The sequence below is a fragment of the Atractosteus spatula genome (assembly GCF_055471065.1).
Source record: "Atractosteus spatula isolate fAtrSpa1 chromosome 10 unlocalized genomic scaffold, fAtrSpa1.hap1 SUPER_10_unloc_1, whole genome shotgun sequence".
NCBI classification, from domain to species: Eukaryota; Metazoa; Chordata; class Actinopteri; order Semionotiformes; family Lepisosteidae; genus Atractosteus; species Atractosteus spatula.
The window spans coordinates 878,495-899,624 of NW_028296612.1; the positions used below are offsets into that span (position 1 = coordinate 878,495).

General features: G+C 44.4%; 1 protein-coding gene across 1 annotated transcript; it reads right to left on the reverse strand.

The window, feature by feature from the left end:
* Positions 1–16,689: 16,689 nt before the first annotated feature.
* Positions 16,690–20,382, reverse strand: LOC148813338 (uncharacterized). The gene is made up of 6 exons (XM_088907963.1): positions 20,343–20,382; positions 18,855–19,217; positions 18,264–18,293; positions 18,021–18,131; positions 17,153–17,214; positions 16,690–16,809 (listed from the first exon to the last, which is right to left on the reverse strand). The coding sequence occupies exons 1-6, from the start codon at positions 20,380–20,382 to the stop codon at positions 16,690–16,692; spliced, it is 726 nt and encodes a 241-aa protein (XP_088764089.1).
* Between the last annotated feature and the right edge of the window lie 748 nt (positions 20,383–21,130).

Here is a 21,130-nt window from a genome sequence, read left to right on the forward strand (position 1 = left end):
ATTAAAATCATTTTAAGGGTGCAAGGAAAAGTCGGGGTACCCCGGCATCTTTTGGGGGAAACAGCTGGTTAAGATCCTGCAGGCAGGACAGGAGGTGTTTCTTTACACAAAGGGTGGCGGGGGTGGGGAACAACCCCCTCCCAGCCAAGATGTTGAAGCCGCTATCCTGACTGGGTAATATCGATTAGAGGTGTAGCTCGAGGTAATGGCCTCCTCAATATTATATACCTTTTCTGTATAGAGAAAAGTCGCCAAAGATATGACCGTGCAGTTACTTAAAGGGAACAAAAGCGCAGATCTCGGGGGTTCTTTGAAGCTTTAATAGCGCATAAATGTGGGAGGTATCTTCAACTTTCAGAAACCCAGAGCTTCTTTTGATCATTATCTATGTAAAAAATGTGTCGAGATGTCGCACTCTGGGACAGTTCTATAAGCAAGTAACGTTTCTGTGTACAATGGATTCTTTACCGTTGCTCTGAATGTGATGCGGCTTTCAAGAAAATACGACGACCGCCTTCTCGTCTTTGTGTGACCGATCTCCCTGCTCGCTGGTGTCTTGGAGTGTAGAATTTTCTTCGGGGGAGGCACGGCATCGTAGTGGCCAGCATGGGTGCCCTCGCATTGAAGGGGACCTGGGTTCAATTCTGGACCTGGAGTTTATCTAGTGTTCGTGTGGTTTTCCTGCACACAGTTCAGAGACATGCTGGTGGGAAAACTAGCCCTGGTGTGTGTGTGTGTCCTGTGGTGGTCTGGCGTCCCGTGATGGGTGTATTCTGATTTGTGCCCGCTGCTTTCCGGGATAAGCTCCGGTTTGCCAGCGACCCTAAAGCTTTATCATGCGGTTATAAAATGGCTGAATGGACAGTCAGGCGATTCAGGCACGATCCTCCTATCAAAGCAAGCGTCCTTTCCTGGTCGCATGACTCTGGGGTGTGTGGATTTGCTCGTAGGGAAATAAACATTATCAAGGACCGTTCAGCTCAACAACGGACTAGAACATCAAGCCAGTTCTAATTTCTCCCTCGTCAGGGGTGGCTGAAATGAATTGTCGTTACTCTGATGAGTTTGACCATTATGTAAAATGATTTTTTTGTTGTATGTGTGTGTGTGGAGGGGGGTGTTCGTCTATATACGGAAAAAGGGTGTGATCTGGTGAATTTTTGCGTTTACCTCATCATTTTCATTTTCAATTCAGTTTTCAATTTCAAGCTTTATTGTCCCCTAGGGGAATTTTATTTTTACGGCACAGTCAAACACAACACAATTACAATACACATTATCAAAAGGGAAGGGAATACAGTGGTGTTACAGGAGATAAGAAACAGGAGACAGGAGACGAGGTACAGTAGTTACTTTGCATTGTTTTGGACTGTGATTGCAGAGGGGATGAAAGATTTCCTGAGTCTGAATCAGTGCGTCAATACCGATATGTCCAAGACCTGGCCTCATCCTGCTTTTGTTTGTATATGTATACACGTCGGACGCGGGATTGGTGATTAACTGCGACCGCTACTATTCTCTTGGGTGATATTTTGTTGTTGTTTTGCTATCTGTGGGAGGTTGGCGTAGCTTGGTGTGTAAAGACCTGCTCAGATCTGAGCGCAAAACCACTGTTGACATCCTGTTGACACTGTTGAAACTCTGGAAAAACTTGTACTGGACCACCTCAGAACCCTGGTGAGTACAGCACTGGACCCCCTGCAGTACGCCTATCGGTCACACCTGGGAGTGGAGGATGCAGTCATCTATCTGCTACACAGAGCTAACTCTCACCTGGAGAAGACGGGGAGCATTGTGAGAGTTGTGTTCTTTGACTTCTCCAGTGCCTTTAACACCATCCATCCACCTTTACTGAGAGATAAGCTAAGGGTGACACAGGTGGACACTCCCCTGGTGTCCTGGATTATAGACTATCTGACTTGCAGGCCACAGTATTTACGGCTACAGAGCTGTGTGTCTGAACAGGTTGTTAACAGTACTGGGGCTCCACAGGGGACTGTTCTTGCTCCATTCCTGTTCACCTTTTACACCTCTGACTTCAGGTACAACTCTGGGGCATGTCATCTGCAGAAGTTTTCAGATGACTCTGCAAGTGTGGGGTGTATTAGAGAGGGGAGGGAGGAGGAATATAGGGGCTTGATTACCAACTTCGTGGAGTGGTGTCATCTTAACCATCTCCAGCTTAACACCAGCAAGACCAAAGAAATGATCTTGGACTTCCGAAGGAATAAGTCTCCGCTGAACCCTGTTTCCACCCAGGGTGAGGACATAGAGGGGGTACAGTCCTACAAGTACTTAGGGGTACACCTGGATGATAAGCTGGAGTGGTCTGGTAACACTGACGCACTGTACAAGAAAGGTCAGAGCCGACTCTATTTCCTAAGGAGGCTCAGGTCCTTTGGTGTGTGTGGAACTGCTACACATTTATTATGAATCAGTGGTGGCAGAAGCCATCTTCTACGCTGTTGTGTGCTGGGGCAGCAGCATCATGACAAAAGATGCAAATAGGCTCAATAAACTCATCAGGAAGGCTGGCACTGTGCTGGGGATGAGCCTTGACCCCCTGGAGGCGGTGGCTGAGAGGAGAATGCTGACCAAGCTCACAGCCATCAGGAACAACGCCTCTCATCCGCTTCATGGGACTGTAACTGGGCAGTGGAGCACTTTTAGCCACAGACTGCTCCGGCTCCGGTGTTCAAGGGAACGTTTCCGCAGGTCTTTCCTCCCGGCGGCTGTCAGGGTGTATAACGCTGCCTTAGGCTAGGACTGTTAGCCCTTCATCTGCTCGTCTATGGACAGCATGTTGCTCCATTGTACTTTTTGGGCAATCAATCTGTATAAACCTATGCACATTTTGCACATATTTTTATTGTTTCTACAGTGACTACAATCATCATATTTTGCACACACCTATGTATTTTTATTTATTTTATATTTATTTTGTATAAGTTTTCATCTATTCTGATGTCTGTTTTTGCTTGTCTTGGGCTGGACTGCTATTAACACATCAATTTCTCTACGGGATTAATAAAGTCTTATCTATCTATCTTATCGAGTGTAGTATTCATGCACATGTTTTTCAGAAGCCAGTGCAGGAGATGAAGAAACCAGAGAAAGAACAGAACAGGGAATAATTGAGGAAGAGCTGAGGATTGGAGGAAAAGCAGACAGAACAATCGATGACTTCAATTTTCTCCCCGGACTGTCAATGCATCAGGGCTGGTTCCAACACTAGAGCTGTGATACCCCGGAGCTAACAGTAGATGTCACTGGTTGCAGTGGAGCCTTTAGTTCTTCTATATTATAAGATCACTTTATTGGCCCTATACAATTTCTTGCATTAGGAATTCATCTTTTCACAGACCCCAGCTTGCTCTCCATGAGACACACAGACAGGGAGAGAAGCTGGGGTTCAGCCATCATACAGCACCCCTGGAGCAGCTGGGGTAAAGGGCCTTGCTCAGGGGCCCAACAGAGCAGGATTTGAAGCAGCTGTGGGATTTGAACTGGCAACATTCCAGCCACAGGCACAGATCCTGAGCCACAGTGCCAACACTCCACCTTGAGAGACTTCAATCAAGAGACTTTGATTAAGTAAAAGTATGAATGATACAAGCCATGATACTCCGAAATACTGCAGATCTCACAAAGATAGCCTCCGCAAGAGCTAAATTCTAATGAGAATTTGGAATCTTTTAGCAGAAAACTGGTGTTGCTTTTTAAATCCTCCTTTTATTAGCAACAGTGTCAGGGCACCCCCTGCTGTTCTCTGGACAGTGCTCTTAGACAAAAGCAGACAGCAGGACTCACAGCATTGCAAGGACCAGGAGTTGATCAAGTTCCACAGTCTCGTTGCAAGCAAACACTTTCAGGAAGTTTCCTCACTTTTTACAACTTTTAACAAACAGAACTTTATCACCTAAAACAACTGGCAAAGATGTTGCATGTTACTCCATAGTTTCCAGGAAGAAAAACCAAAACCTTTATATTATTCCTTTCAATATAGATAGCTAAGTCTTTATCAGTCCCGAAGGGAAATTGATGAAAAACTGCACTGCCCAACATGGGGCTCAAACCCATGACCCTGAGATTAAGAGTCTCAGGCGCTACGTAAAATGTTGAACACAGCAGACTGAAACAACCCCCAATATACTAACATACTGAGAGTTCAGATCCACACACAGCACTAATACGAGGGCTGAGGGCTCAAATATCGACGACACTGATGTCTGTATGAATTACATTCATCTCAAGGTCTCTCAAGGGAAGTTTGTCCCTTTGTCCTCTGAGGCTGTATAACCTGAATTAGTACCAATCTCGTATGTAGATTGCGAAAATTGACGCTCAATCTAGTTTTGATCTGAATTTGATCAACTCAATCCATCATGAGTACAAAGTCAATAAAAATGCAAAAACAAAATCTTCAATGTGCCGATAGCCTGAGTATTCAGTAGTCTTTAGAAGCACCTTTGGCAGCAGGATCAGACTCGCTCATGCTGATGGGTACGCGTATTTAAACTGTATTTTGGGAAGAAGAGTAAGATTTAAAACCACAAAGAAATATCTGTTGGTCTATACTCAATACTGAATCACTGACCTTTGAGAGCAGAATTATTTTTATTGCAAAACATAATCATCAGATGATTGAGGTGTTTATTACACCCATTTAACTCCCTCAACCAGATCTCAGCATTAGGGGACTGACAAAACCATAAAGCAGGTTACCAGAGTAGATATGATATACTGACCCATGGCATTTGGGTAAGTTACACAATAATCCTAGAGTAACTTTTTTAGAAGTTCATGAACACACAGCCACAAACACAGGAAAGGTTTTCTGAAAACTTTATTCAGAGTTGGAAAGCATCATGATATACAAAGCAACTTCATTCAAAAATCTAAAAAAATAACAGAAGATCATGCATCAGACAGCTAGATTTACTGATACTGGTCTAAGAGGGTGAGGAGAATCACTGACTCTCCCCGACAGCCACGTCTCTCCTCTCTACACTCTCACCTTCCTTACCTTGCACTACAACACCTCCATCCCGCAGTCTTCCTCCTGTCCACTGCTGGACAGGCCTCCTCTCCTGGGCCAGGAGCTCAGCGGTCAGCACAGCCACATTCAGCTCCTCCCAGCCTGTCCCGGGACACCAGAGCCTGATGAAGAATAAATATTGAACACCATGTTAGCACACAGTCACAAATGAGAGGAGGCCATCTAAGCCATTTGGTAATAAGTAGCTAATTGATTGGAGGGATTTGAGAAGCTAGGTATTAGCTTCAACAACAGGGCTTGGCAGCTTGTTCCCCACCCCCACCACCCAGTGTGTACAGAAGAGCTGCCTGTCCTGACTGGAGGAGCTCAGCCAGCTGTGTTTTGAGAAGTCAGGATATCAGCTTCAACATACAACAGCATTCCTTACACCAGAATTAATCTCAACAAAAGCTGAGGCCCAAAACATTTTTAAACACGGTCACCCCTTGGTCATGGCATTGATAATAATTGCTGAAGAAGCTGTTTTTTAAAGTAGCTCTCCCAGGGCTGATGTATTTATGACAATGAACATTTCAGTAAAGTGTAGTTCACACCCAATAAAGTAAAACCAAAACAATCCAATGACATATCATGAATGTAATATTTTTCTAAACCTCACGATTGATTTGTAAATTACAACTCCTTTTACTGTACCTCTTGAGTGTTAAGTAAATATTACAAGTAGATATGTAGACACAAAATAGGGGGAAAAACGATACATTTTCGATAATCAGGAAGCAGAATCCCGTGGCAAACATCTAAAACCGAAACAGAAACAAAGTACTCTCTTCCGTTTTTTTGTCTGCTAAACCCTGCAGTGCTCATGTTACCAAACCGGCAAGTACATAAAAACGACAAAAGACACCCGAACAGATCCGTTGGTTAAAACTGTCAAGAAATGTTTCGTTAGTGTCCATATTGGGTTACATTTAATACAGCGCGTCAACACAGAGTGTGCTACAGAGGGATACTTTAAAGACTACGACAGCGCCTTCAACCTTATCGCGTTACCTCGTATCTACGAGATCCGCAGCGATCGTGTCCGTGTGTGAGCAGCTTGTCACACTCGGCAATCACCGCACGTCCAGGCTCCCGACAGCTGTGCTGGCTCTGTGGCTTGAGCGTTTCTGACCATGTGCGGCGCTGCAAAACGCACACAGCCCGACTCTCCCCCCGGAGATTAATGATGACACGATACAGTTTGCACCCCGTGTAAGCACGAGGTCGCTCATACCCGTCGTCCGTGTCCTGAAATCGATCCCACTGCCTAAAACCGAGTCAGATAAATGCTGTTATTCCGTGACAATTGTTCAGACGTGTATGATCACACACTGCACCGGGGAAGGTACCCAGGAAACGCTTTGAGATCCTCAATCTTTCTAACCCCCCCGCGTCCTCTGACACACGAATAACACTCTGCAGGTTTCTTGTGATTCACTCCACCGTTGAAAGAAATCGGGACTAGTCTGCGCTCATCGCGTCTCCTAATGAGATAAGAAGTGCGCCCTCTGGGGAAACTGGCATGCCTCCGCTCCAACGCTAAACGGTTTATACGCCTCCGCATATAGACAAACCTGGACAACTAGGAATTAAAAAAAAAAGAAAACTGATTTTTTTTATTGGGGCCAGTGACGCGTAGTTCACATTTCTGGGCGAGGCTGATCTCGGATAATCAGCGCGCCGTTTACGAAAGTAAGTAATGTTCTTGAAAACTGTTCGGTCTGAGAAGTTTCTCGAATTAAATGTCATTTCAGTCATTGCTTGTTTAATCACAATAACGGTAAAAATGGTGTTATACCAGCACCCGTTTGCTCTACAGTACGTGTGTAGTATTGTGCATGCCCTGAGAGCTCAGTGCGAATAAGAATCCCAGTGTACACGAACACAGGGCAATGAACTCCTCACTCTGCTACTACTAAAACATCAGGGTCATTGTTTTCTGTTATAGCTTTACTCCTGTCGCTCATATCCTTACTGCAGGTCCCTCATCATGTTGGTCCTGAGTATCGTCCTGACGGTGTTTTACTCTCAAGGTATCAGAGATCGGAGTTGTCGTTTGCTCGCCTGTGAAGAAATGCTGTCCACAAGCAGTTACAGTCACGTCCAGAGTGCTGTGTCTCACTGTTGTGTGTTTTAAGGGAGCTGAAGTCTCTCTCTGTCTCTGTCCTCTGTCTCCCAGTGTGCTCTGCTCTCCTCTCTGTATCTGGGCTCTATGGGGACACAGTTGCTCTACCCTGTGATGGGAGCTCCTACAGAGACACTCCGGAGGAGAGAAAGATTATACAGTGGGAGACAGCTGACCACTATGTGCTGGAGTTCAACAGAGGGCTAAACCGCACTGGCCCTAGGTTCGAGAACAGAGCTGAGCTGTCCAGAGAGAGGATCAGAGATGGGGATTTCTCCCTGATCCTTCATAACGTGACGTTCTTGGATGAAGATATCTATGAGTGTCGATTTGTGGATGACAAGAGCAACAGGAACTTCCTCGGAGATGTGAAGCTCACAGTTCTAGGTAATCTCCTTTTCCTTCCTTGTGATCTGAGCAGTTTGAGGGAATCGGGTGTTTACAGTGTAGTGATTCCTGACTCGTGTCGACTAACCTGACCTACAGTTGTTTTCTCTCTCAGTTCTCTAGGGTGCACCAGCATTTTCTGTTTATAATTTTTCTTCCTTCTCCTTCATCCCAAACCCCAGACCAGGGCCCTTGGTGAATTTTAGCCGGGGTTCAGCTTAAACAATGTTGACTGAATTCACTCTTCAGGACAGACAGGGAATTCTGGGAAAAGGCCATGTGACTTGTCTGGTCTTGCTGACTGATCACTTGTCAATGTCTTCCTGTAGGACACGAGGAGAACATCAGTCTCTCCTGGTGAGACCCCCTCAGTGTCCCTCTGCGCACACAGCAGGCTTTAGAGCTGTGGTTCAGGCCTGAGGGAGGAGAGTCTCGCAGGCTGTGCTCTGTGCTCGACAGCACTGTGACCCCAGACTCCAGCAGGCTGAAGGCCTGGGTTCAAGACCAGGTGCTGAAGATCTCCAGTGTGAGAGCTGAAGACGGGGGCACTTACACAGTGCAGGACTCCCAGAGGAACCCCATCAGCACTGTGCACATCACTGTAGGAGGTGAGGAGTGGGGCTCCAGTGGGGAACTTGCACAGTGTGACTCTTTTACGAGTGTCAGTCCCTGACATCTGCTTTTATAGGAGCTAAATGTGATAAGGTATTGATTTCCTGATATTTAAGGATTTTTCATTATAGCACTTGAATATATTTAACTTAAAACTCTAAATCAGTGTTGCTGTTATGAAACTATCTTCAATTTCAAGACTTACTGTCTCCTCTGAGTGCGTGCAGTCTTGACAGCTGTTTAATTGCTGTCTGCATCATTCTTACACTCTGCTCTTTTCCTTGAATTTCAGCTCGATCAGAAGTCCTCACCCTGCGGTCTGGAGACAGTCTGACTCTCCCTCTCCACACTGCTGCTCCAGTGGAGGTGCTGTTTGATCCTGCAGGATCTGCCCAGTCTCCCGGAGTCTTACTGAGCAGCGCAGGGATCCCTGGCCCCGGGTACAAGCAGAGAGTGTCGGTGCAGGATGGCTCTCTGACACTGCGCTCCCTCACACCAGCTGATCAGGGGAGCTACACAGTGAGGGACCTTCAGGAAAACACCATCAGCACTGCGATCGTCACTGTCACTGGGTGAGGTGAGTCTTCATTACAGGAAAAATTTAGTTAGATGCAGATTAGTTTAAATTAATTGTCTTCTGTCATTCAATCTCAGTAGACAAAATCAAGCAACTGTTTAAATACAATTTACTTGATCAGTGAAATATCTGCTGCACAATCTGTACTTCGTTCATCTCAGTACATCAGTCATCACTGTGACTAGTGAGCAGGAAGGGCCGCATCACGTCACAATTCTTGCCCTTGGCAAGATCAAGGCCAACTTTCCCATAGTACCTGATTTAGTGCTTTATTTGGAATTATTAAAATTTTGTGGTACTGTCAATTAATTTATTTGGTTACTGAGATTTAATAACTGGCCTGACAAAACTGGGACTGCAGCTCCCATTAAATTCTCTCTTTCCTGTTTTTCAGAGATTTGGCCTGGAATTGTTACTGGTGTCGCTGTGCCAGTGATTGTGCTGGTGGGAGGTGTACTGGGCCTTGTTCTCTATAAAAAGTGGCTCAAGAGAAGAGAGAAGAGAAACACAGTGTTGATAGCAATGTAGAAAACAGACAATTGGAGGAATCACAATTGGAAAGGCTCACTGATGCTGAAGACGATGGACAAGGAGAAGAGATTACGGTAATTGTACATTCTACTCCAGTTCCCAGTGGATCCAGTTCTCCCAGTGCTTCTACAGTAAGCCCTTCAGACACAGTTATTGTGAAAGACCCAGAGCAGAGAAAAGACTCAGGATTTTATATGGAGGAGGAGAATGATGATCTTCATTCAGGGGCGACTCTCTCCACAGGAACCTCACTTTCACAAAGAGGGGCCCCTCTCCTGCCTGCTGCTCCTGACCTGATCCCTGTGTCACAGAGCTGAATCAAGTCCTCACAGAAAACCACTCTAATTGACCTCCTGCGTGGATAATTTACCAGATTCGCTGGTTTGGCTTGAACAAAACATTGATAAAATCAGGGAAAGAGCTGAGCTGCAGGACACAATCGAAGCTGTGTGAACAAGGAGCCTGGACACTCACGCCCCCTAGGGGCAGGTCCTGGATTCTGAATGGGCTTTTCCCTCTGCAGCTGGACATGGGATTTGAACCCGACCACAAGTCTTGTAACCTGCGGGGTTCATTAATTTCACATTTTAACTAATTGCTGAAATGGGATATTTAAGCTTTTCTTCCCCATTTACCGCAATGCTGTTTTTAAGCTTTAATTTATTTTTTTGTTTCTCGTAGTGTGATGTTTAAGTATGTTTTATAGGTGTGCGATTCAGGCAGCTGAACCAGTAGGCCTGCTGGTCGTCCTGAGAATCTTCTTAAGGCCCTCACCTGCTTTATTCGTGTCTTTTTGTAAACTGTAACCTTTTCCACGAACGGGACTATAAAAAAAAATCGGTTGTAACATGTTTCAGCTCTACAGTGGTGTGAAAAAGTGTTTGCCCCCTTCCTGATTTCTTTTTTTTTTTGCATGTTTGCCACACTGAAATGTTTCAGATCATCAAACAAATTGAAATATTAGACAACGATAACACAAGTAAACACAAAATGCAGTTTTTACATTAAGGTTTTTATTATTAAGGGAAAAAACAATCCAAACCTACATGGCCCTGTGTGAAAAAGTGATTGCCCCCTAAACCTAATAACTGGTTGGGCTACCCTTAGCAACAACAACTGCAATCAAGCGTTTGTGATAACTGGCAATGAGTCTTTTACAGCGCTGTGGAGGAATTTTGGCCCACTCATCTTTGCAGAATTGTTGTAATTCAGCCACATTGGAGGGTTTTCGAGCCTTAACCGCTTTTTTAAGGTCATGCCACAACATCTCAATCAGATTCAGGTCAGGACTTTGACTAGGCCACTCCAAAGTCTTCATTTTGTTTTTCTTAAGCCATTCAGAGGTGGACTTGCTGGTGTGTTTTGGTTCATTGTCCTGCTGCAGAACCCAAGTGCGCTTCAGCTTGAGGTCACGAAAAGATGGCCGGACATTCTCCTTCAGGATTTTTTGGTAGACAGCAGAATTCATGGTTCCATTTACCACAGCAAGTCTTTCAGGTCCTGAAGCAGCAAAACAGCCCCAGACCATCACACTACCACAACCATATTTTACTGTTGGTATGATGTTCCTTTTCTGAAATGCTGTTACTTTTATGCCAGATGTAATGGGACACGCACCTTCCAAAAAGTTCAACTTTTGTCTCGTCAGTTCACAGAGTATTTTCCCAAAAGTCTTGGGGATCATCAAGATGTTTTCTGGCAAAACTGAGATGCGCCTTTATGTTCTTTTTGCTCAGCAGTGGTTTTCGTCTTGGAACTCTGCCATGCAGACCAGTTTTGCCCAGTCTCTTTCTTATGGTGGAGTCATGAACACTGACCTTAACTGAGGCAAGTGAAGCCTGCAGTTCTTTGGATGTTGTTGTGGGTTTTTTTCTGACCTCTTGGATGAGTCGTCGAACTTGGGGTAATTTTGGTAATTTTGGTCGGCCTGCCACTCCTGGGAAGGTTCACCACTCTTCCATGTTTTCGCCATTTGTGGATAATGGCTCTCACTGTGGTTTGCTGGAGTCCCAAAGCTTTAGAAATGGCTTAATAACCTTTACCAGACTGATTAATCTCAATTACTCTGTTTCTCATTTGTTCCTGAATTTCTTTGGATCACAGTATGATGTCTAGCTTTTGAGGATCTTTTGGTCTACTTCACTTTGTCAGGCAGGTCCTATTTAAGTGATTTCTTGATTGAGAACAGGTGTGGCAGTAATCAGGCCTGGGTGTGGCTAGAGAAATTGAACTCAGCTTTCCAAAGATGTGATAAACCACAGTTTATCAATCACAGGGGGGGCAATCACTTTTTCACACAGGGCCATGTCTTTGGATTTTTTTTCCCTTAATAATAAAAACCTTCATTTAAAAACTGCATTTTGTGTTTACTTGTGTTATCTTTGTCTAATATTTCAATTTGTTTGATGATCTGAAACATTTCAGTGTGACAAACATGCAAAAAAATAAGAAATCAGGAAGGGGGCAAACACTTTTTCACACCACTGTATAACGTTCACCGTGTTACTATGTGAGTGACTGGAAGTGTTGTGGAGTTAAGTGCCGCTGACAGACCCTGAGCCAGACTGTGCTTCATCTAATAATTGCTTACACTTATATAGCGCTTTTCTGGACACTCCACTCAAAGCGCTTTACAGGACATGGGGATCCCCCCACCCCACCCCAGTGTGCACCCCCACCAGTCCTCTCCCCACACAGCAGCACCCCGGGGGGAGGAGAGCAGAGTGATTAAGCCAGTTCAGAGAGGGGGGTTATTAGGAGGCCATGATGGGTAAAGACCAGGGGGGGAATTAGACCAGGACACTGGGGTAACACCCCTACTCTTCTCGAGAGACACCCTGGGATTGTTAATGACCACAGAGAGTCAGGACCTCAGTTTTACATCTCATCCAAAGGACAGCGCCTGTTTACAATCCAGTGTCCCCGTCACTATTCTGGGGCATTAGGACCCACACAGACTGCAGGGTGAGAGCGCCCCCTGCTGGCCCCACTAACACCATCTGACCAGATGAGGAAAAGTCGACAGGTCTGTGTGGGGGGAAAAAAACACTGCACTGAGGATTTTCTCCAGCTTAATCCTGGTTACTGGTGCAGTTTTAATGTTCTCTAACCCTTCCAATCGCCAGGAGTGATTAACTACAACATGAGCCCTACAGATGAGGAAGAGCGAAGCCAGTGTGAGCCGCTTGAATTTAAGATCCCGTCTGAAGTCTGATGCCGTCAATAAGGGTGTTTTATAAACTGTGGAGAAAAGCCAGATAAGCACAGTCGTTCTGTTGCTAGGTCTCAAGTCTGAAAATTCAATGTAGGCAACATTATCCTTTTGCAATGCACTTGTATTGCTTTCTTGTGTTGAAGTATGGTGCATGTGCTTGCCTTAGTCATTTTTAAGGGGAATAATCACAGCTTGTATTCGCCGAGAACGAGAGGAACTCAGTGAAACCAGCCGCCTGTTTTCTAGCTGGACTTTTGCCAGTCCGTAACCCTTGCCGTTTGTGAGGGGAGCTTGTAAGCTTGTATTTTTACTTCTCTTTCAAAAAAGACTTAACATCCCCAGGGCTGTTTCACAGATCACGTCTGTCTTTAAGCTCAGCCTAAAACCGCCTCTGCAGCATCAGATGGTTTCGAATGAGCTGCCTGAGTTAGAGATGAAACCTTTGCAGCACTGAAGTTGCCATGTTTATGCAGTTGGCAGTTAAAGCTACAGCAGGTATCTTCAATGTCCCTGTTGTATAACATTCCTTGCTTTATACCAGAACAGTTTCAGCTAAGGTGCCTTACAGCTTTCATTTTTAAGAATACCAGTATTTCCAACACTAGTTTCATTTTTGCTATTTCGTGGTAAAAAAACCTTTATTCCTCTTTGACTTGGTGACACTTATTGTTTGAATGTAACTAAGATATCACACATAGCATTTTGTTTTTCCGTCTTGGGTTAGAGGCTTCTTGCTTCCACTTACTGATAATTCTTTCTGCAAAACATTAAATCAAACTAAAGCCTCCGTTCATTAGTTTACTCATCCTGGTACATTTTTAAGGGACTGTTTAATATTTTAAGGAAAAAATCTATATTAATTTTACCCTGCAACTTAGCAAAACACAGCATCATGACTGTTCAAATCACAAAATCTCCTTCTAGAGAAGAATCACAGTCACAATAAAAAGTGACTAAAAAATGAGGATTGTGTTTATATCGTCTCGTCTGTCTTGTGTCCGTATCTGCTTTGCTGATGAGATCTCGCTTAGACTCGGCTTTTGTAGCGATAGAAGTCCGAGTCTCATCACTATGAACTCGGGGTGTCCACCTGCTGTTATTACTATACTGATGGCAAGGGGCTGATCTGTAAATAATGGGAGCTGGTATTTGGGTAACTGTATTTCCAAATATATCAACACTTCCCTGCTTTGATGCATTTAGATGCTCTTATAAGAAACTCCACTGCAGAGCGAGGTGTGTGTGACGACCGTACAAGAGAGACTTGATTGACAACAGGACAGGAAGAAAATATTTAGCAGTTCGAGTGGAGCATTAAAACCCTAAACACACAGGATCCACAAGGTGGCGCTCTTGAACATTGTAACATCAGTGTAGTGACGGTGATCTAAAACGTAAATCGAGGCTGAACAGATGGAAATCGTGGGAATTCGTGTTCGTGTAACCCTGTCCCAGTGCCTTCGTATGGCAAGCTCAAAAACCAGCTGCAGGAACAACAACTACAACTCCCATGAAACCCGCGGAGCGACTTCCTGACGGCGAGTGCGTCACCAGTGGTGAAGCGGTCTGGTGACGTCATGGAGACCCCGCCCAGCGCTGGTGTCTTCTCTGAAGCGGGCAATGAAAATGAACAGATGGGATCTCTTATTTACAGGTTTCCTTTCTAAACAATTAGAGAATAGCGCAGGCGGCGACGGACAAGAGTACTGCAGCTGACGGAGGGGAACCGCTTCTTCTAGCATAGGGTTGAGGGGAAGCTGGAGACTATCCCAGCAAGCAATAGGCGCAAGGTAAGGTTCACCCTGGACAAGACACCAGTCCATCACAAGACACACACGCACACACCCTGGACAGGACACCAGTCCATCACAGGACACAAACTCACACACCCTGGACAGGACACCAGTCCATCACAGGATGGACACACACACTTACACCGGGGCTCATTTCCCCAGAAGCCAGTTAACCCACCAAGCATGTCTTTGGACTGTGGGGGGAAACACACCAACACAAGGAGAACATGCAAACTCCATACAGACAGCACCACAAGGGAATTGAGCCCAAGGCTTCAAAGCTGCAAGGCAGAAATAATAATCATTGCTCCACCTTGTTGCACTGAGTGAGTTTTATTCAGGTAAAAAGGTTAGTATCAGCAAAGGAGGCTCTTCTTTACACAGAGGGTAGTGGGGGTATGGAACAAGCTGCAGAAAATTTGTGATTTACTTTTTTCTAGTTGAGACCTTCAGATTGATTAACTACTAACTACCCATCGGGCCAGCTGTGCCCAATAGCTGCCTCTCATGTGACCTGTCTTGTGTCCTCTGTCCAGGAAGGCACCACTTGTCTAACAGGTGCAGCTCTCCTCTGCAGAATCAAAAGCGTCTGATGTCTGAGAAACAGTCTGTGGGTCTTGAAAACAGGGGCACAGGCCTGTGTGGAATCCATTTTTACACCGTTTTATTTCTTGCCATCACATGAGTTTTTGGCGGGTGCTTCTGTTTTCTTCTTGACGATTTACTCAAGACAGGAAGCTCAATGCAAACTTGTTCTCAAGTTTGAAACCAGAGTCTCCACCTTCCTCCCCAGCCCCCTCTCCTCTTGAGCCCAGTGTGAAAATCATACGCCTAAGATAGAGAGTAAATATACAGAGCAGTTGAGCTCATGGAAACATCTGCGGTCGTCGTGCTGAACATCACTTAAGGGCTCACTAGCTTGTGCGAGACTCAAAGAATTAGTCAATCTAAGTTGTTTGGCTGCTTTCTTGTTTACTGCTTAAGAAACTCACACACCAGTCTTTGCTTCTGTATGGTATATTTTTTCATGCAATTCTCTGGCCAGACCAGGGATACTGTTTAATCCTGTAATTGCACTGAAGAGTTCGGAAAAAAACAATAGCGTAAATAAAGGCAGAGCCTAACTTCCTGATGCTTTCCAGAACAACTACTGTTGCAAGACTCCCCTATCAGTGCAAGGGCCTTGCTTTTATCAGCAATTAAGATTTTTTATAATTTTGCATTATCCTTTTTATGATTATATTTGTGTGTTTTTTAGATTCTCAGGGCTTTACAAGATAACTGCCAAGCAAAAATTTCTTGATCTGAAATAGTGGTTCGCATTGCTGCCTCACAATGAGCAAAAAGAGTACATTGTGCGATTCCTGGGGGTGCTGTCTGTGTGGAGTTTGTATGTTCTTTCCATGTGCGGGTTTCCTCCAGGTGCTCCAGTTTTTCTCCAACAGTCCACAGACAGGCTGGTTGGTGAATTGGCTTCTAGGAAAATTGGCCCTGGTGTGAGTGTGTGAGTCTGTGAATGTGTATGTGTCCTGTGATGGACTGGTGTCCTGTCCAGGGTGTGTGTGTGTGTGTGTGTGTCCTGTGATGGACTGGTGTCCTCACCAGGGTGTGTGAGTGTGTCCTGTCCAGGGTGTGTGTGAGTATGTGTGTGTCCTGTCCAGGGTGTGTGAGAGTGTGTGTGTCTTGTGATGGACTGGTGTCCTGTCCAGGGTGTGTGAGTGTCTGTGTGTGTCCTGTGATGGACTGGTGTCCTGTCCAGGGTGTGTGAGTGTGTGTGTGTCCTGTGATGGACTGGTGTCCTGTCCAGGGTGTGTGTGTGTCCTGTGATGGACTTGTGTCCTGCCCAGCGTGAACCCTGCCTTGTGCCTGTTGCTTGCTGGGACAGACTCCAGCTCCCGTGTGACCCTGTACTGGATAAAGAGGTTAGATAATAGAGATGGATGGATATCTTGCATTATCTATGTTATGATTGTAGCTATATATTTAAATTCCAAGGACTTTACAATATTGCTGCCAAGCATATAGATTTTTCATGTGAAATAAAGAGATACTTAATCTAAGAATAAATTTTAATTTTTAGAAATTTGGATCCCTCCCTCCAGTGTTCAACAAAAGATTCCTAAATTTCATTTCAGAGGAAGTTGTCTGGATGGTCCCCTTAATCCATATTAAAGCAGTGGAAAAAAACAACTGGAGACAGGAAATGTATAAATCTAACAGAAATCACAGTTTCACAGGATTATTGTGTAAGAGGACAATTCAATCCAGTTTAACTAGTTCTCCACTGGAAGACTTGATAAAATACATTTTTTATGAGTTACACATTTATCCATTTTGATTCCCAATACTCAACCTGCTTATGTTTTTTCAGCTCAGCTAAGCACTCTGTGAGTGTACTTCTGTACTTTACTTTCACACGCGTCTCCCATGCTTGATCTCAGCATACACAGTAGACTGTGTGTTGTGGCCACCTCTCTTCATGTGCTTTGTGTTTTGGCTGCTGATCTCTATAGTGGTCTCTCCTGCCTCCTCCTGCAAACACACAGACACACAGCACAGCTGCTGGTGAGGACGAGTCTGAACACACACACACACTCTGCTAATTTCGTCTGTGACCCACCTGACACACTGTGGTAAGAATGGCCAACTTTCGTCAGGATCGAAATAAAAAATCCAGAAAAAACACTTAGCTGCCCACAAAAATGCCAACAAATACCATAATCACTAATAACAGCTGGATCACACCTTCATTTATGGTTTGTATTGTTGTTGTTGAAACGAGATATGATCTGAGAATGTGTTATATCACAGACAGAAGCGACACTCCTGGTGATGAGACACAGTGTTGTATCAGAAAGAAAAATCTGATCGGTACCTGACTGTCCTGTCTCTTGCTGTGTCCTCCAGTCTGGGGGCGACTCTCAGAACTTTTACTGCCTGGTTTTTAAAGAGGAAACACAGTTATACTCCGCTGTGACCCCCAAAAATGACCAACAGTGACTGTAATACATTTATCACAATACATTACTTAGTACACTGAGAACCTACTGTATGGAGAACCAGAGTTAAAAGAACTTTTTGTCTCAGACAAAAGGTGACCAGAAAATAAAAGGAAATCAATGTTCTACACATCTGAGCAGCACCGTGAAAGATGTTTTTGTTAATCTGTCAGGTAACAGAGAAAGAGAAGAAAATGTAACCGGCCGGTGCTGACTGTATGTCGAATTTAAAATACGTCTTCCTGCTTTGATGCAACTGGTAAAATAATCATTGTTATACACAGTGACTTTTCATATCAGGGATTGACAGAAAACCAGTGTGAAAAAGTTCAATTCCAGCAAGCTGTTATATAAGGATAAGGCTTTGGATCAGTTTCATCGTTATTTTTATCTTTTCGCTCTCCTGGTTGTAATATAATATTACGATGTAATCTTTAGCATCACAAATACGAAATCCCAGTTTCAGCCCATGAAAATGTCAGCCCAAATACTTAGTACTCAATTGTCGCTTTTGTTTTTAAAGTGTTTTCTCGTGTTTTATCGTCATGTTAAAGTAAGTCCAGATACAACATTCATATCGCTGAAACCTTCATGAAACCATAGCAAATGTAAATGCTACAGTATCTCAATGATTTAGCTTTCACGCTTTTGCGTGTCTGTTGATGTTTTCCTAACTAACAGCAGCTTTTGCGCAAATTGTATTTCACTTTTCATAATAAAACACAGCAGTGTGAACACTCTTACCTCTTCTAAGGGAAAAGCAGGAGAAAACACAGACAGAGGACACGATGGCACAGACCACACTCACAGAGGGCAGAAGAGTCCAGCACGTCAGGCAGGGACAGGGACTGACCACTGTCCGGTCAGGTTCCTCCAAGGAGGAGTTTTCTAAAGGACACAGAGCAGGTGAGAGGCTAATTCACAACATCTTCACTGCCGCTGGACAGCCTTTCTGAAGTAACAGCTCAGACATGAAGAGTCACGGACTGGGATTGACCAGTGTCCGGTCTGATTCCTCTACAAGACCACAGATAGAGCAGGTGAGAGGCTACTTCACAATATCTACACTGCCGCTGGACAGCCTTTCTGAAGTAACAGCTCAGACATGAAGAATCACTTACTGGGACTGACCACTGTCCGGTCAGGTTCTTCCAAGGAGGAGTTTTCTACAAGACAAAGAGCAGGTGAGAGGCTAATTCACAACATCTTCACTGCCACTGGACAGCCTTTCTGAAATATGGACAGGACACTGTTCATTTTCCATGATATTGGTATTGATTATCGGTTTCTCTGGGTGCCTAAATGACTCTAACTAAGCTGTAATAAAGCACAGTAAAATCAGGTAAAGGGAAACGATTTCACACTAAGCAGGTGTGAAAATGGAAAGCAGCCGGTGTCGGGTATAAACATGTCAAAAACGAAACAGGTACCGAACAAGACTGTAGTGTTGAATAGTGAATGAATGGGACCCCAGGGTGTCTGTGCTGTGCAGGGGAATATGTGCACAGACTGGAACTGCAGACGCGTGTTAGCGTGCGTGAGGGGTTATCGGGGTGTCGGGCGGTGGTTGGGGCTCACCGGGGAAGACGAGCTCCGTCCCGTTTCCGAAGCGCAGCCGCCCGTAGACTCTGTCGGCGCAGTAGTACAGCGCCCGGTCGGACTCTGTCAGGTTGGCGAGCGTCAGGCTGACGGAGAGGGTTGAGGGTTCGAGGACGAGGGAGAGGCGAGACCGGTACTCCTCTTCCACATCCTTGGTGATTTCAGAGTTGCTAATTCGGGCGATGGCGGCGATGAGCGGCACCTCCAGGGGGCGCTGTATCACCCACAGCGTCTCCTTCTGGTGCCTGATGCCGCAGGGCAGGGTGACCGTGTCTCCGGCTCGGACCCGCAGCTCCACCATCGCGGCCGAGCCAGCGAACAGTTCCCCTGCCAGGAAGACATCTGAGACATGAAACTCGCGTCAGTCCTTTCAGAAACTCATCAGGATACAAGATCTATCTCTGCGATCTGAACAATACAGTAGTTTTGATTCAGATCATTCTTATTAAACATAATGAACAGAACAGTTACATATGACCATCATTTTGGGGTTTATTCCATCTTTCTGGTATTATTAAGTACCGTGTCACCAGTTCACGACTGATCCAAGAGTTAAATACCTCTAGAGGGAAACAACTTTCATGCTACTGTTTAATATTGATTTTTTCCCCTGAAATTTGTGAAAATTGACCATGTTTGGAAATTCTGGAACAATATAATAAAAAGTATAATAATATAAAAATATAATAAAATCTCAAACTCTTTTCGGCAGTTTCGGATAATTTCAAGATAACCAAAAACGTACATCACCTGTTGTACCATTTTTATTGACGTCGAATAAAGTTCGACTTCAGTGTGATAATCCAAACTTTGCATGCAGTTTTGTGAAGCTAACTGTAAATTATTTTAGACTTTTTTTTTCTGTGGCAGCTCATCTCAACTGAACAAACCCCCTCGTGCCTTCACACTATTTAATTGCTTGATAGCGAGTTACTTCCCTCCGGAAGAGAGCTGGCTGTTTCTTTCAGAGATCAACCGTGTAACTCAGCTTGGTACACTGTATCCAACCAACAGCTACATACCTTTATACTGTCTTTATCTCCAACCAAGAGCTATACCTATATACTGTACTGTCTTTACATCCAACCAACAGCTACATACATATATACTGTCTTTATATCCAACCAAGAGCTACATACCTATATACTGTCTTTATATACATCTAATAGCTGTATATTTTACATACTGTTTTTATATACAACTCACAACGATATACTTTATACACAGTCTTTATATACGTTGTATACACCTGTACATATACGGGTAATACATATTGTAAACATGTTATACATCATCTTTATATACAAGTACAGCCCTGCAGAAGACAGAGCACTGGAGAAGCACTGACCCCAGAAACTCTCATGCCGCCCAATATAATGTTTGAATGTATAAAACAATTTTAATTCACTGCTTTGTTGACAGAAGCATATTAACGAAACAAACATATATACAAATATATCTACTCACAGAGGAAGAGCAGATTATATGTCGTCCGCACAGTGTCCATTCCGTCTGGTGAAAGAGATAGAGCGGGTCTCTTAACCTGCGCCTCACTCTGTGCACACCGCGCTCTCATTGGGCCCAGATATTCGTTTCCAATGACGTGTAAACCGATGTACGCCAGTCCAAAAAAATTCACAAAAAATATCTTTAAGAAATGCAGACAGAAGGTGTCTGTCTTTGTATCTCCTCATCCCCTGAGACCAGAACCGCTGCACACTCGGGTCACAGGAATGCACATTTGTAAATGAATTGTTCGTTTTAATCGTTTTACGTGAATTCCGTGTGGTTTAGATGAAAAAGCCTTTGCACGCGTTACTGGGTGTCGTGTTAATGGCTGCACCATTCATGGCCGGTGCGGGACAGGAAGACAGAGAGAGCAGAGCTCTGTGATAAATAATCAGAAGATCTGAGGGTTGTAGGAAATCAGACGGATCAATTGCTCATTTAAACTTTCTCCCCGGACTGTCAGGGAATCAGGGTGGTTTCAAACCGAGAGCAGTCATGTCTGGAGTTGACAGTAGATCTCGATGGTTGTCGTGGAATCTTGTCGTTAATAACAGAAGTGACTTCAACAGAGTTTTTTTTTATTATCAAATGGTGAGTGATGTAATCTATAAACAGAGCTATAGAGAGAGCTGTTTTTTAATTAGGAACCTTATTAGACACGAGGCAGAATATTTTATATGCGTATACCTGGCCTGTCTCCTTAGTTTCTCCTTTTCTTTATTAGCAGCAGTTTCAGACGCGCCCTG